The sequence below is a fragment of the Bombus bifarius genome, unplaced genomic scaffold (assembly GCF_011952205.1).
Source record: "Bombus bifarius isolate JDL3187 unplaced genomic scaffold, Bbif_JDL3187 scf7180000008176, whole genome shotgun sequence".
Lineage (NCBI taxonomy): Eukaryota > Metazoa > Arthropoda > Insecta > Hymenoptera > Apidae > Bombus > Bombus bifarius.
In genome coordinates, this window is record NW_022884493.1 from 276,615 (window position 1) to 292,585 (window position 15,971).

Here is a 15,971-nt window from a genome sequence, read left to right on the forward strand (position 1 = left end):
ACGATGCCGAAGTAAGAATGGAATTAATTTATTCGATTAAAGCAATGTTCTTTTACCGTGGCGTGACAATTGTTATTGCTTTATTTGCCAAACAGAAAAAGGAAGAAAAAATTACGGAGAAGAGAAACATTTTACTGTCTTCGATTGGCCAACTATTGCCTTTCGTATCGAAACGTATTGTTGAAAGCTGAATGGATTCATTAACGATCCCGATGTTCGTCAAATTTTTCAGATCGTAGGTATATTTATGTTATTAGTCGTTATTATTTAAAATTATATAGTTTAGAAATTTGATCATTTTATCGTTATGCTGCGAATAGAAGCGAATGCTAGATTCTGAAAACAAAATCAAGATCCGAGATCAGCTGTTACGACGATAGCAAAATAAGTACATACCTGCATATTTACACTTCGGAAACTAAACGAAGAAGGAAGAGTTTGGTTACCAGTTTATTTACTTCCCAAATGATGCCTCTTCCAGCTTTCCACATATTTACGATATTTCGCAAACTACTTCTTTCGTGTCTCGAAGGAAATCGAAAATGGCTTCATGATGGAATCGTGATCATCCTCGTTTCATTCCGAGAATTCGATCTCGTTCTAATTCCTTCTAAATGAGTATGATTCTGTCTTGTTTCGGAAAATCCAATAGTCTTTTTGTGCTGAAAAAAAAGAGTTTGATAGAAAGAAACTTGCAGATAACGAAGTTTGATCCGATTGAGTAAAGATAATCAGCTCACTTTTTCGTTCCTCGATTCGAGTCAACGACAAATGCAAACTGATCGTAATGTTATTGATCCGATCATATGCAGATATCATACTTACATAGCTCATCGTCGAATCTGAGCCTGCTTTACTCGTAAACAAAGCTCGATTTTTAGGTTAGAAAATATCAACGTTATTGAAATAATATCATACTTTCAATAACAGAGAAAGAAAGTGAGAATGAGAGTTTTTTTTTTAATGATAAATAAAGGGAAATTCCATGTTCTTTGTAAGATACACTGCGACCATCTTTCTTCGATTCATAATCAGAGATACGCCTTTCGTATCGTGGCACAGTTTTTAGTAAACATGATTATTTCGGTTACAACGATTTTAGAAGTACAATGCATCAGGAGATCAAGTATCATAATAGATAGGCAATCTATTGACGTCAATATTCTTATTAAAGACATTCCTTAATCTTCCATTTCAAGTATGCCAGCAATATTTTTTTGTAATATACGTTGTGTATAGGTATGTAGCGAACACTGAAATTGAAAGTCAAATTAACGATTAATTACCTATCTCGCTTCCTAGTTGGCCCGCTTTCGAAACGGAGAATGCGTTTCGCTTTTTTCTAAACGAAACTGAAAGCGACTTGATCTTCCTTTTCATCTTAGAACGTTCAGAAATCTACACAAACAACTTTGAATGACCGAATTTGCAAACTAAAAAGAGGATAAGAAGGGAAAGAAAGAAGGAAAAAAAAGACAAAATGTGTTTTCTTGTCTTGTCTTGTTTTCATGTCCACATCGATATCGTTTATTCCTTTTCTTCGGGTTTATTGCGCAACTTATGAAAAATGAAACGTGCTGGCGCCATTACCGCCGCCATTATACAAAGATAAAAATTGACGCAAATGTTACGTTCAACGACATTTTTGTAATCATAATTAATAACAATATTCTTCTCGATCGGATGAAAGAACGTGTTTTACGATGTCTCAAGCAATGTTCCATTATTTCCATCAACTACTCCTTATTCAACAGCGCGAGGAGATATTATGCAGAGACAAATTCGGTCTACATCGGCATTGTCATTAATTTTTATATCATCGAACGTGAGTTTACTTTAAAGAGGTTTCAGTTATAATCGGTAACAAGTGTACAGATTTCGGATCTTTTCTGATAAGCGAAAGACGACAAGATCTTTCTTTGAACTTATCAGCAGCGTCCAAGGTAATGCTATATCGGATAATTTCGTTTTCCGGGTCCAGTAGAATTTTTCGTAGGAGGAGTAAAAGTGGTTTGGTGGACCGTTTAACGATATCTGTTACCAACGTCATCGTGATGCTCTTTGTGAAAAATACGTTGGTCGAAAATATCAAAGAACTTAAGCTTAATAGATAAGCAAATCTTACTCTTATAACGATAACTGTTAAGGTAAAGAAAGGATTCGGAAATACAAATAGTTTACTTCATTTCACACAAAACAGCTATACATATGTCGGGTAATCATTAGGATTTAAGGCGCGTAACGATTCTTCGTTTGAATTAGCCATTGTTTTACGAAACAGAGAATATATTTACGCGAATAAACAAGATTTTACAAAATATTATGAACAATGAGTTTAATAAATGATAAGATTAACAAACGATAAGTTTAACTAATAATTAGATTAAAGAATAATAAGTTTAACGAACAATAAGAGGAACGAATAATATGTCTTACGAATAATAAATTTAACGAATAACGAGATTAACGATTGATAGGTTTTACGAATAATGAATTTAATTAACGCTATTGACAATGTTCCGGGGTTCAAACGAATCCACGGTCAACGGGATAACTCTTTACTATGCGTAGAATAATTTTTAACACAAAAATACGATTGCTGAGACACTCGGTAAATTGCTCGATGTATCACTTTTCAAGGCGATCACACGAATGAATATCCGATGAAAATCTTTTTCGCTATACGACTGCATTTGTTTGTTATATGCTCGCTGGAGACATCGAGAAGGTTCCAATCGTTGTTGCTAGGCAATTTCTGTCAAAAGTTTGTTGTGTACTCTTTGGAAACATCGAGAAAGATCGAAACGCCGTTACTAGGCAGTTTCTGTCTGGAGATTGATTCCTAATACAACGTGCGTCCCATTATATCGACATCTCTAAAGTACAATTCTATGTGATTTCTAGGGAGAACGATACAACCGAACCACACCTTCGTCGGGCAAAACGTTTATCCTGTCACGACCGGCATACTTCAAATCCGACGGACTGACGATAGAGATAAAGATGTGGCGGCACTCGGCGACAATGTATATCGCTGAAGTGCCTAATGAACCATCAACATCCCAACGGTCCTTCCACCGAAGGTTCTAGAAGAAAGAGCACGTGGCAACGATCGCGGACGCCTAGCAAATGCATGGACGGTGGGGATGTTGAGGGATGACAAAAGAAAGTAATCGGATCCGATCGAAAGTAAAATCATAAGAGTCAGTCTTAGAAAGTCACGCCTAGAGTTCGGAAGTAGATTGTAAAGTATATTGATGTTAGAAAAAACATAAAGTTTTCTTTTTTATTTTTTACCTCAAATTCCTTTTTTATTTTGTTATTTTACGTGACAATCCCGTGACCGTGGCTACGTTCGGCGACCAGTTATCACCTCGAACCCACTTTCGCTTTCACAAATATCAAACAATTACAAATGACAATTGCTTAATTACAGTTATGATAAAATCTAGGCTAAAGCATTAGAAGGCTTCCTCAAAATTGCAAAGGGAAGGCTCCGGTTTTCCTTTCATCCCCGACACATATATATTACGCTCTGAAAACCTCGATAACCTTCTTGCACGCACGCTTGTTCTCAAGCGACTCTTCTAACATCTGGCGACAGTCTTTTGTCTCAACTAAGACCTGGACGCCCCCTAATGCTTACGCACACACACTCGCATGTACAGTGTAAATGTATCATCTACCCAACAACAACTTAAACTCAAAAGGTATGCAATCGATCATTGTATCTATCCAATTCTCGTGTTATCAACGTATTCGTAGTAATAATTTATATCGTTGCTCGATCAACTGTTTGAACGAAGGTCATAATGTCGATATAATTCGATAAGCCATTAGATAATTCAATAAAAATAGATAAAATTGACGATCGGTAGCCAGATTGTTGACAACTGATCATTCGACTGCATCGATTCATCATGGATTTTCAAATCCGACTTGGTTTCCTACTTCTCCTCCCTATTTTTTTTACTGCTGCCTTTGCGAACCTTCTCGATGCCGGGTAAGTCTTTACCATTACATATTTATGGTTAATAAACACGTATATACATTCGGATCGCATAATCAGTTTCGCTAACACATGTCCTCACTGTGAAATATCGTTTATACGTTTTTGGGGTACAGGGAAAACGACATCATGTCTGAGAACGTATCGGCTAATGTTAATAAGTTGTTCGACGCGATGTTACCCACGATTCGCAAATTTATTTTGAAGCAAGGATTGGATCCCATGAAATTGGAGGATGTATCTGAAAAACTGGTATTTATGCCATCAACTTGACCGAAATCCTTCGAATTTGAACGTCGATCATTCTTTTACTCTTATTATAGTCAGGACTAATAATTCACGACAGAACTCTGAGTTTAACGAATGGCTGGCTTCAAGGACTATCGAACGTAAGACGGGCGAACGATATTATTTTATCTTACCAAGATGAAAGTCTCACTTTGGATGCTACTTTAGCGTTTGACGTTCTTGACGTAAGGGAATAAACCGATCAAAACGGCTCGACCATAACCCGATAATTTCTGGAAAGTTACAGAACAAAAAAATTGTCAACTTTTTAGGCTAATTACGAGTATCTTATTAAGGACTTGTTGATCACAAAGAAGGGAGAAGTTCATGGTCGTCTCAGAGATATGGAGATGCGATTAATCATTGCATTCGATATGAACAACTATAAAATTGTCATCCCTATGGCCAAGATCGTTAAAATCGAGTAATTCTCATTTGTTTTTGCGTTAGCACAACTTTCCATCGTTTTGAAAGTGGTGCACAATTTTTAGAGCATGTTGAATTAGTTCTAATCGATTAATCTCTATTTTGTTTTCAGTAAGATCAACGTCATTTTTCTAGATGATCCGATAGTAAATGCTGCGGCCAAAGCCATTACTACCATATTTCGTAAAAGCATAACAAATATGGTGAACAAAGAGTTTTGGAAGGTAATGCAAGAATACGTTGATAAAATCAACGAAAAGATTCCTCAACCGGACCCACTACTGGAAAACCACATTATCTAGTTTACAATTTTATCTAATTTATTGTGTAATACCTGGTGCAACTTTAATGAAAGGTTATTTGGTGAATCTTTTTGTCAAGTGTAAAAATTCAAAATAATAAAGAGATTTTATATCTTTTTTCGACACGTGCATCGCAAGCAAAATTTGTAACGCTATCACGGTCGTGTATAATCAAGTATAGTGCATATATCCGGCCGTAATTTCAAATTTAGAACGATACGTTCAGTCCAGACAGTAGTTAAAGGAGTACTTATATTTTCAACAAATTCATCCAATCTTTTTATTTCGAGTATACACCGAGTTAATAGGTTACAATTCACGCTTTATTCCGACAACTTTATAGACATAGATAGTTACGCTGGTGCGTATAGATATAAGTTAACTAGGGATTGAACTAAGGGTAGAACTTGATCAAGAGATGCGACTGAACCAAGGATAGAAGATCAGTCCGGAGAAGTTGACTGATCTAAGGATGTAAAACCAGTCCAGAGATGTTGACTGATTTAAAACTGAGAATCCAGTCAAGTTCGGTGACGATGCTGCGGCGGAAGAAAGTTAGCGATGGATGTGTCTAGTGTACGGGACCATCGGATTTGTTGATGACAATTTTGGCTAGGAAAGTGAGGGCAATAGTCATTGTTTCTGATTGGATAAGAAGAAGGTTGGTGAACAAGGAAGGAACAAATGTTTAGATTATCGGCGGTCCGACGCGAACACCGATGCCTGATATGGTTCCTCAAGAGAGGTTTCCGCGTCTTATTACCTACGCTAAATACTCCACTGACTCGAAAACGTTCTATTATTCATCACCATCGTTATAATTAATGTCAAATTTTTGTGTAAAAAATACTGCATGCAAGGGAAGATCTAAATCTGGATTTTTCCTTTGTTCTAGATATATCTTTAAACTATCTATTAGCTGTCGAAAATCGGGAAATAAACTACATAATTTTTCAACAGTACGCTTCAAGTCATTTACTGATATTTCTGTGCCATTATCAAAGATATTAGCAAAAGTAAGCAATGTGCTAACAAATTTAGGCATACTACCAGGTTTCGAAGTACTACCTTTTACTGTTTCTTCAAGGACCTTTTTTATAAAAGAAATATTTATACGTACATCGGTAGCAGCCCCACTAGCAATTAAATACTCAGTAGCTTCCAAATTATCGAAAAATGTAGCAAAGCATACTGGAGTTAGGCCGATATCATTGCCAATATCCTTGTCTACACCTTTATTTATCAAATCTTCGATCATTTGTTTATCATTATATACAGCAGCAACATGTAACACTGAAATGTTAAGCCTACCAATAAGTGTTTGATCATCGCTAGTGTTAAGCACTGTTGCATCTTTGTTTAGCAAGAAGTCATAAACATCACGGTTATTGCCTATAGCAGCAATAAATAAAGGTGTTACTCCTAATATATTAACCGCTTTGATATTCGCTCCTCTTCTTAAGAGAAATTCAACGACATTAAGTTTCCCATGAAAAGCAGCTGTATGCAAAGGTGTAGAACGTGCGTTATCAATAATATCTACATCAATTTCTTTAAACTCATCTATAAAATATTTTACAACATCCAGATGGCCATTTTGAGCAGCGGCATGCAATGATGTCCAACCATCTTCGTCAATATCTTTAGGATGTGCTCCCTTTTCCCCTATAAGATATTTTATTACATCTAAATGACCATTGGAAGAGGCACAGTGTAAGGGTGTGAAGCTAGGTTCATCATCCTTAACTTTGGCATTATTCGTTATAAGAATTTTTATAATGTCTAGCCAATTAGCAAATGCAGCCAAATGCAAAGGAGTCCATTCTCCTAATTTCACATTTACTATATCCTGTAGTTGATGTTCCTTCTCAAGGTTGTTTAGAAAATTCTTGAGATCTTCTACGTTGCCACTTTTTCTAGCAGCACGAAACTTAGCATGCAATAAATATACATTATATCGCTCAGGCTGTAGAATTTTAAGAGTGTCTATCTGGCCACTGGAAGCAGCCAAAACTGCTGCTGTTCTACCAATACTATCCTCAATATCAATCAGCCCTCTGTTCGTATCGACAAGAATTCTAACGATATCTGAGTAGCCGTTGAAAGCAGCAACGTGTAATAACGTCCAGTCTGAAGCCTTTTTTGTAGTTAGAGAATCGTAAACAATAGTAGACACAATATCAATTTTTGCTTTCTTATCTACAAATAGTTTAACAACACTTGCGTGACCATTTTCAACAGCCATATATAAAGGAGTTCTGTTATACTTATCCTTAGCATCAATAATCTTACTAAATTTCTCTGGAAATTTTTCTTCCATTAGTATAGCCTCGTTTAGTATAGCCTCAACTGCTACATTATTGCCATTTTCAGCGAGCAAGTGCAAAGGGGTAGCGTTATTATAGCCGCAAGTAGGAATAGAGTTAGAATCGAAATAAAATTTATGAACTAAGTTTTTATATCTACTTGCATAGTTCCAAACAGAAGTAACATGACTTGTATTCTCTTTAGATATATTTTCATTATTTCCTATTAATGTTAGAGCCTTTTCTATAACTTCCTCTTCTTTATTTTTCTCTTTCAACATTAGTCTTATTACTTCCTGTACTAATCTGTGAATACTTGCCACTCCCCCTTCTTTCAAATCAATCATTGAATATTTATCGCATAGCTCAACGCCATCACAATCAAACATTTCGCTTGCAGGAATCTTGTCAGGAGCAAGATAAGCCATGACATTTAAAATATCTATAGCTTCCATGCCATGATTTTGATCTTTTTCTATCTCTTTTAAGGTAGTTACCCAAGTTGTTAAAACTGTTTCAGAATATCTGCCCTTAATTTTGTGGTAACCCTTGTTAAGTAATTTTGTGTTTTCATCAAGTTCTTTCAAATAATCGCTTATCTCAAATCTTTTATTCCTTCTTTTACTGGACTTTTTCTCTTGATTGATATATGTAATTGCTTGCCTCAAGGCTAATGGAAAGTATTGTAATCTTTTTGCTAACTCTTTTATGTCTTCCTTTTTTAAACCATCTTTTATTTCTATGGAATTTTTAATAAACATTGTAGCTTCTTTTTGAGTAAAAACATTTAATTCCATTACATGTATTTGTCCCTCATAACCTATATCCCAGTCCCGATTACGAGAAGTGATTAAAATGTAAGGTATTTTAGCACTAGGAGGTAAAGAGGTTGGTAAAAATTTTGCAATAACTGTGTACTCTTCAGCGTTATTGAATATAAAAAGACTTTTCACGTCGATAAAGTGCGTATAAACATCTTTAACAATAGATTTAACTTGTCTTTCTTGCATATTTTCACCTATTTTTTCATTGATCGGTATTTTCAACTCTTCAACTGCTAAGTTTTTAAACGACGTTAAAATTTCATCCGTTGCAGACTCTATCCATATAACATTGTTATTATAGTGTTCAGCATATTCTACAGCATATTTTCTAACTAATTCAGTCTTGCCTATTCCTCCCAAACCAATAACAGCAGTCGCTTGTGTTGTTAGTGCTCTTCTATCTTCATTTTGTAATTTTTCGTGTAACCATTTTAACTCATTACCTCTTCCAGTGAACGACTTTACTGGATTTGTCATATTGTAATAAATTGGTCTTCTTACCTGTATACTTTTTGGTGTATCATTCATTTTATCAATCTTTTTATTAATATTTTCTATTCCATCTTTTAATCCTCTTCCTGAAAAAAAATCATCTTCTTTGTACATATTATTTAATACTTCTTTTGCTTTTTTTATCACCTCCTCTAATGATAAAATGTACTTGTGACAGTCCTCATTTGATATCTGTGTCGATTCTGATGTGTCCTTTGACTTTCTCGAATCACTACCATTGCCTTCTTTACTACAGTATTCACCAGTGGTACCATCATACATTTCTACTAGATTCTCGTACACTTCTGAAGTTTTATATTCTTTATCACCTATTTTAATTGTATGTCCAAGTTTAGGCATTTTAGGGATTTTTTGCATTACTGTTATTATAAAGCTTTGTCTAGATTTACCTAACTTTACACCTTCGGTTATTAAGTTAACAGAGACAGAGACATTCGTATCTGGATTATCCTGTTTACACTGATTAACATAATTTATTATTCTTTTCGTGGCATCTATTGCTAACTTTTCTATTGCTCTTTCCAAATACTTATCAGTGATCATATTAAACTGAATTTGATAGTTGCAAAAAATATTACCACCAGCTTCTGCCAACATATTTTCTAATTCTTTTTCTTTTATACGTCTAAACACTTCAACAACTGTCTTAGCTTTTTTTCTATGAACTCTATTACACAAATATTTTGCAGCAACAACGAGTGGGTATACTGCAATTGATGCCCACAGAGAGATCTCCTCTATCACTTTTGTTGCTGTTTCCCCTGCTGCATTTTCTGCTGTTATATTATTTTTTGATGATATCTCATTTCTGTATTCGTTTAATGTTTTTATAAATCTAATAACAAATGTCTTTATAAATATTTCTAGGCGCTCATATGTCTCCTTTTTGTCAGGATCCGGAGAAATACTATCGCTATCTACTTGTGTAGAATGTTGTGGCTGTGGCTGCTGGTTTGTTTGGCCAGCCTTATGCTCGTGCGGCTCATTTGGCAGTTTTTGCATCGTTCATAAGAATAATAATAAATAATAATAATATAAGAATAAATAAGAAATAGAGCAATATCCCCTGAGAATTCCGCGTCCTTTAAATGCTCTTGCTAAATCTGCAAGCAAAAAGATGCAACACTCGTTTACTAATTTAATTATACCTAGATACAATTTTTTAAATTAAGTTTTGAAGGAAACTAACGTTTTATAGCTTTGATTAAGCTCTGTGATATATGTGTGAATTTAACACTTTATCGCGTATATACTCGTTATTTTGCATAACATTGTTAAGTAATTATATATTTAAAAAGTAGCTGCCATTCTGGATTTCAATGATTTTTTAATATGTTGTAAAGGTCAACATTTTGCGTTGTAACGCATACGCTGTCACGGATGCACAATTGTAGGCAGAATTCACTGTGTGGTACAGACAATTTTTTGCAACTATACCCAAAATAGCAGCAGCTCTGTGAATAATTATCGATAAGGTTGCATCATGTTTTAAATATAGTTAGATGACTTTGAAGAATCGATGAAATAATCGAATATCGATTTATAGTTTAGATCATTGCCGAGTTTAGTAGGTACATGCTCGTAGACATCGTGCGCAATAAAATGTTTTCCAGTGCGAGAAATTATTTTATTAGGTCGCTTTATCGGTCATGAGCGAACTATTTTGAAAAAAAAAAAATGGATCTTAACTTTATTAAATTAGACAAACAAACGATGAGGTTGCGTGCAAAGCTGTATCTAGGCGAGTGCCTTCTTTCATTTATACGTAAGTATTCACGTACATGTCCATACATTGTACTACATATAGTCGTCTCTGAATTCAGTCGGGCAATCATAAATAATAATTCATAATTATTTCCATGATTTCTATGAATATTTCTATGAATGATAATTTCTATGGATACCTAATGATTTTTGAATATGTGTATAACATTTTGAGTAACTTTTTCCTATATTAACAAAAAAGCTACCATTACAGTATGTATGTCTACAACTGTAGACTCCAACTACAATGCCCCTATGGATCCTCCCGAGGTTTCATATACATATATATGTCGGAGATAAGAGGACACCGGTGCCTTCCCTCTGAAACCTCGGGAAAATCCATAAAAACATTGTAATTAAAATCTACAGTTGTAATTAAACAATTTGCCATCATTCTACCCAATTGTATTTGTTTGAGACTTGTGACAATGAGCTTGGGCTCAAGGCGACAATTAGTCGCCGAACGTAGCCGCGGTCAACAGGACGAACTCTCCATCTAACAAAGGCATTGAGTAACCCTATAGCTCTCCTTAAAAGAAAGATTTGTAGCGGCACGTGGCAGTAAACATTCCAACGGTTTCTGACCCGTAGCTCGCCACACACAGATCCTATTCTCCGGGCAGGATGTTTACCAGATGCCGACGCGTCTCCGCAGTACGTGATCGGCTAGCCCGAGGACCGTCATAAACACTAATATCTAGTTACCTAAAATCCTTCAACAGATAAACAGTCTTTGTCCCAGTTACGGGAAGACAGGAGAGACCTATTTTTCCACGAACGACGTCTCCCACTAGCAACCTTCCCTCGAGGGCGGCTAGCATCCTTTTCTAACTACCGATATGGAGATTGGCCAATTAGCAGCAACGTCAATTTCCCTTACTTTCCGAACGTAGGATATCCCCGACGAATCCGATGATCTCGTGTCCTTAGACACACCCCGTCATAGTTTTCCTCTGAGGTATCACCGGGACGGAAAGTCATTCTCTCTTGTGATCTCGTCGAGAAAAAAAGATTAACGCCTTACGGTCAGTGAATATTAACACAGAATCCGACTTAGATTTTTGCGAGTGCGTACGACTACCGTCCCGTTGTCCGCGGATTCGTTATCGAACCTAAGACCATTGCCACTAGCGTCGCGAGTGTGTGATCATCGTGAGTTTGTGTCAACTCCGTAACAATTCTGTGTGTGTCAATAAAAATAACTTCAGTGTGAAAAAAAAATCATGGATAGCTTCAGTGAGGAATCCTTATCTGCCCCAAGCCCCCGCCACGAAGACGACTCGGGCCTAGATTCGGACGCTCACTCGACATATATGTGTGTGTGATAGTAATAATGGCGGTGTCAATGTTGTATTCGATTTCTTCGAACGTATTGTACTTACATACGTATACTTTCAGAAAATATTGGGAAATGGAAAAAAACTGGCTTTACTGGCGCAAAAAGAACAAAGCGTAAACTGTCTTGTGCGAGCACTCGAGTTATACTGTACGTTAGCGGCTAAGAAGTCCGGATACTGTGACTCATGTGTTATCTTAACCACGCCCATTTCTTTGGAACATACGTTTTTGAACGTAGTTGTGAAGATTTTATTTGGGACATCACAACGACAAAGGAGGTTTAATACGTATGACAGTCTCAGCAAATAGTATGCGTGAGAAAGGCCATGTTCCTTCCAGTTCGATAATTTAGACTCGCATTCCTTCCAAGTGAAAGCGAATTTACAAAATAAGTGCACACTTGAGTATTTATAATTCGGAAACTAAACAAAAACAACGGTAAATCGGAAGAGTTTGGTCCACAGTTTATTTGTTTCCCGAATGATGCCAAACTTTGCTTCTTTGTGTCTCGAGGGAAATCGAAAGTGGCTTTGTGATGAAATCGTGATCGTCTACGTTTCGTTTCGAGAATTCGATCTGGCATGGTGTATTTTCGATCTTTTTTTTTTTTTTTTCTGTACGCGGAGAAATCCTCATGGACACTCGCTGCTGCAGTAATCGCGTAACAGCAGAGTAGTGTCGGACTCCTACCGACTAAAATTCCACGATGACCATCCTATGCGTGTGACAGGAGTGCTTCAGGAACCTCTTATGAATTAACTTCCGTTGCACCCCCTTCTCGCGTCCTCTTATTTGAGCCAGTCCTAATACCTCCCGACTATTGAATTGGCGTTAGGGGGGGTCATTGCCTCTAGCGCTGTCGCTCCTTCCAGTCGTGATCCGTTGGGACGGCGGTGGAGCGGCTCTAGGTCGTCTGACTGCCATCCTTCTCCATCGTCTTATCCTACAGAGGTGAGAGTTTTTCTTTTTCTCCCTTCCCGCTCGCTCTTTCGCGAGCATAACTCGCTCGCAGAAGAGGCGGACTGCCTCGTATTCCTGTGACCCTCTCAACATCGCTTCTACAATCGCTGAGGGGGTCAACGTTTCTCCTATGGCGTGCCGCAGAGTGTAGCGGGGCAGCTCCCACGCCGGACAGAGCTCCAGGGTGTGCTGCGCTGTGTCCCTGCCCTCTCCGCAGTGGTGGCAGATGTCTGTCGTCTCTCGCCTTATTCTCTTCAGGAACTCGCCGAACACGCCGTGTCAGGTAGGCACCTGGGTCATCTGAAGTTCGTTCTTGTATGATTACGGAGGAAAGCTCGGTGTGGGTGTGTCTTTTGAACTAAGGACGTGGATTGGTTGTACACACTTTTCGTTAGAAAAGTGAGGGTAACGATCCGCGATGCCCATTGGTTATAGCTAACGTTACTAAATGAAGATTGGAAGAGGAAGCCTCCTACCGACGTGGCTTCGGGTGACCTTGTTCATGGGAAAAACCGGCTTTTCCGTTAGACAAATATCCACCTTTTCTGTTAGGTAACTACCCGCTTTCTCCGTAATTTATAAGTACGCGCAATAAACCTAAGGACTGTTTTCAGTAACATACATACCAGACCAGAAAATACTTGCAGAATTAAAGGTTCCTACAAACTAATAAGATTCAGTTTATGATGGGGCCTTAGATTTATCGAGGGTCTGTATAATGGTGCTTGGGCCTTGACGTTCAGACAATGAAGGACGTCGCACGGACCATCTCACGCGACGTGACACATGGCATTGATTTAAAGGTTAGAAGTTCTTTTTTTTTTTTATTTATTTATTTACATTTTACAATTTGTCCAGTAGGACATTTGGTAAAATATTATAGCTTAGTGGTATAATAATATAACATGTGGATGGCTACCCCCAGTGGGATACCATCTTCGAATTTGATTAATTTATTTCTTTAGTGTGGTGAGTGTTTGTTAGGTTATGTCCTTTGTGAGATCTGTTGGGTGTTTCCTTTTTAATCTTCTTTTTATGTTTGATGCGCCGACCGTTTCCGCTGCCAGCCGGTTTAGGTGCGTTGCTATTCTTTCTCTGTACCTTCTTGCACATCTGTTAATCTCCTCCTTGATAAAGGTTAGAAGTGATCATGATTTTGTCTCGCTTCGGAAAATCGAATAATCTTTCATGCGTTGAAAAAAAAAGGAACGCAAAATGCCCGGCCTTAGAGCTCGGTAGCGGGCGAACATTATACCGGTTGAACTGATCATCAACAATTAACTCGCTATTTATTTCTTCAAACGTCGATTTACATATCTCATCGATTAATCGAGAGTCTCCTTTACTCGTAAATAGAACTCGATTTTCAATGTTGGAAGGTAACAAGAAGGTTATCGGAATGATACCATATTTTTAACACAGTGAGGGGCGGGGGAGGAAGAGAAACAAACAGAGACAGACGGTCAAAGAGTTTTAATCATAAAGAAAGAGTATCGAAATACGAAGCAGCGAAGAACGGATATCACGTTATCACAACGACGGGCAGTCTATCAACGCCAATCTTAATTAAACACAATCCCTAATTTTATTTTTCAACTATGCCTGCAATATTTTTTTGTAATATACGTTGTGCACAAGAACGCAGCAAACACTGAAACTGAAAGTCATCCGAGGTACATATATACCTACCTCGCTTTCTAATTGACCCGCTCTCGAAACATAGAACCGATTCGCTTTCTTCTACGAAGCTGAAAGTAATACGATCTCCCTTCTCATCTTAAAGCGTTCGTGAATCTATACAAACAATTGTCAATAATCGGATTCATAACCTAAAAGGAGGACAAGAAGGGAGAAAAAGGAGAAAAAGAAGAAAGGAATACATTCGAAATCAATTGAAAAGATTTGTCCTTCCTTTTCAGTATTCTCTATTTCCCTTTATCGTCTATATCGACATAGCCCATTCCTTTTCTTCGGGTATATTACACAACTTATCAAGAATAGAACGTGCTGCTACCATTACCGCCGTATACAAAGATGAAACGTTCAGTATCGATGCGAACGTTACGTTTGACCACATTTTTATAATCATAGTTAATAACAACATTCTTCTCGATCGGATAAAAAAACATGTTTTACGATGTCTTAAGCAATGTTCCATTATTTCCAGCAACTACTCCTTATTCAGCAGCGCGAGGAGATATTTGCAGAGACAAATTCGGTCAGCGTTAACATTGCCATTGATCTTCATGTTATCAACTGCTATTTTCCCGATAAGGAAGAGACGAAAGGATCGTCTAGATCTATAGATCTAAGATGCTATATCTAGTAATTTCGTCTTCCGGGTCCAGTAGAATTTTTCGTGAGAAGAGTAAGAGTACTTTGGTGGATCGTTTAACGACGTCTATCAACATCGGCGTGACTCACTTTGTGAAAAATAAGTTGGTCGAAAACATCGAAGAACGAGCGTGCAGCGACGTACATTCGAGAATACCTCAAGGATAAGCAAGAAATTTCGTGATGATAATTCAAACTCAAAGGGTATGCGGCCGACGACGATTTTAAATTCCTTTTAGTCCAAATTCTGTATAATTCATCAACGTATTCGTTGCAATAATCTATACCGTTGCTCGATCAAATTTTTCAATGATGGTTGTAATGTCGATATAATTCGATAAGTCTTTAGATAACTCAATAAAACTAGAGAAGATTGATGATCGGGAGCCAGATTGTTGACAATTGATCATTCGACTGCATCGATTCATCATGATTTATCAAATTCTACTTGGTTTTCTATTTCCTTTTTCTATTTTGTTTACTGCTAGCTTTTCGAGCTTTGTCGATACCACGTAAGTTATTGCCACTACATATTTATCGTTAATAAATACATATATACATTTAGATCGTATGATCAGTTTTGGTAATACATATTCTTGTTGGGTAGATGATACATTTACACTGTACATGTGAATGTGTGTGTAAGCGTTAGGGGGCGTTCAGGTCTTAGTTGAGACAAAAGACTGTCGCCAGATGTTAGAAGAATCTGGAAGAGTCGGTTGAGAATAAGCGTGCGTGCAAGAAGGTTATCGAGGTCTTCAGAGTGTAAGATATATGTATAGCTGTTGTGTGTAAAATAAAGTAAACGATTTGTATTTCCGAATCCTTTCTTTACCTTAACAATTCTCACTCTGAAATATCGTGTATTTGTATTTGTCATCCGCGAAATGTCGAATACTTTGAGGAG

The 15,971-nt window shown here is 37.2% G+C and overlaps 2 protein-coding genes across 2 annotated transcripts; one reads left to right on the top strand and one right to left on the bottom strand.

Annotated features, from left to right (window-relative positions):
• Positions 1–3,734: 3,734 nt before the first annotated feature.
• LOC117209432 lies at positions 3,735–5,154 on the top strand. The gene is made up of 5 exons (XM_033451499.1): positions 3,735–4,003; positions 4,126–4,261; positions 4,333–4,482; positions 4,570–4,721; positions 4,836–5,154. Exons 1-5 carry the CDS (start codon positions 3,921–3,923, stop codon positions 5,023–5,025), a joined length of 711 nt encoding a protein of 236 aa, XP_033307390.1. The 5' UTR covers positions 3,735–3,920; the 3' UTR covers positions 5,026–5,154.
• A 76-nt stretch (positions 5,155–5,230) lies between these two features.
• On the bottom strand, positions 5,231–9,781 carry LOC117209431. Its single transcript, XM_033451498.1, has one exon. It carries the CDS (start codon positions 9,668–9,670, stop codon positions 5,825–5,827), a length of 3,846 nt encoding a protein of 1,281 aa, XP_033307389.1. The 5' UTR covers positions 9,671–9,781; the 3' UTR covers positions 5,231–5,824.
• Between the last annotated feature and the right edge of the window lie 6,190 nt (positions 9,782–15,971).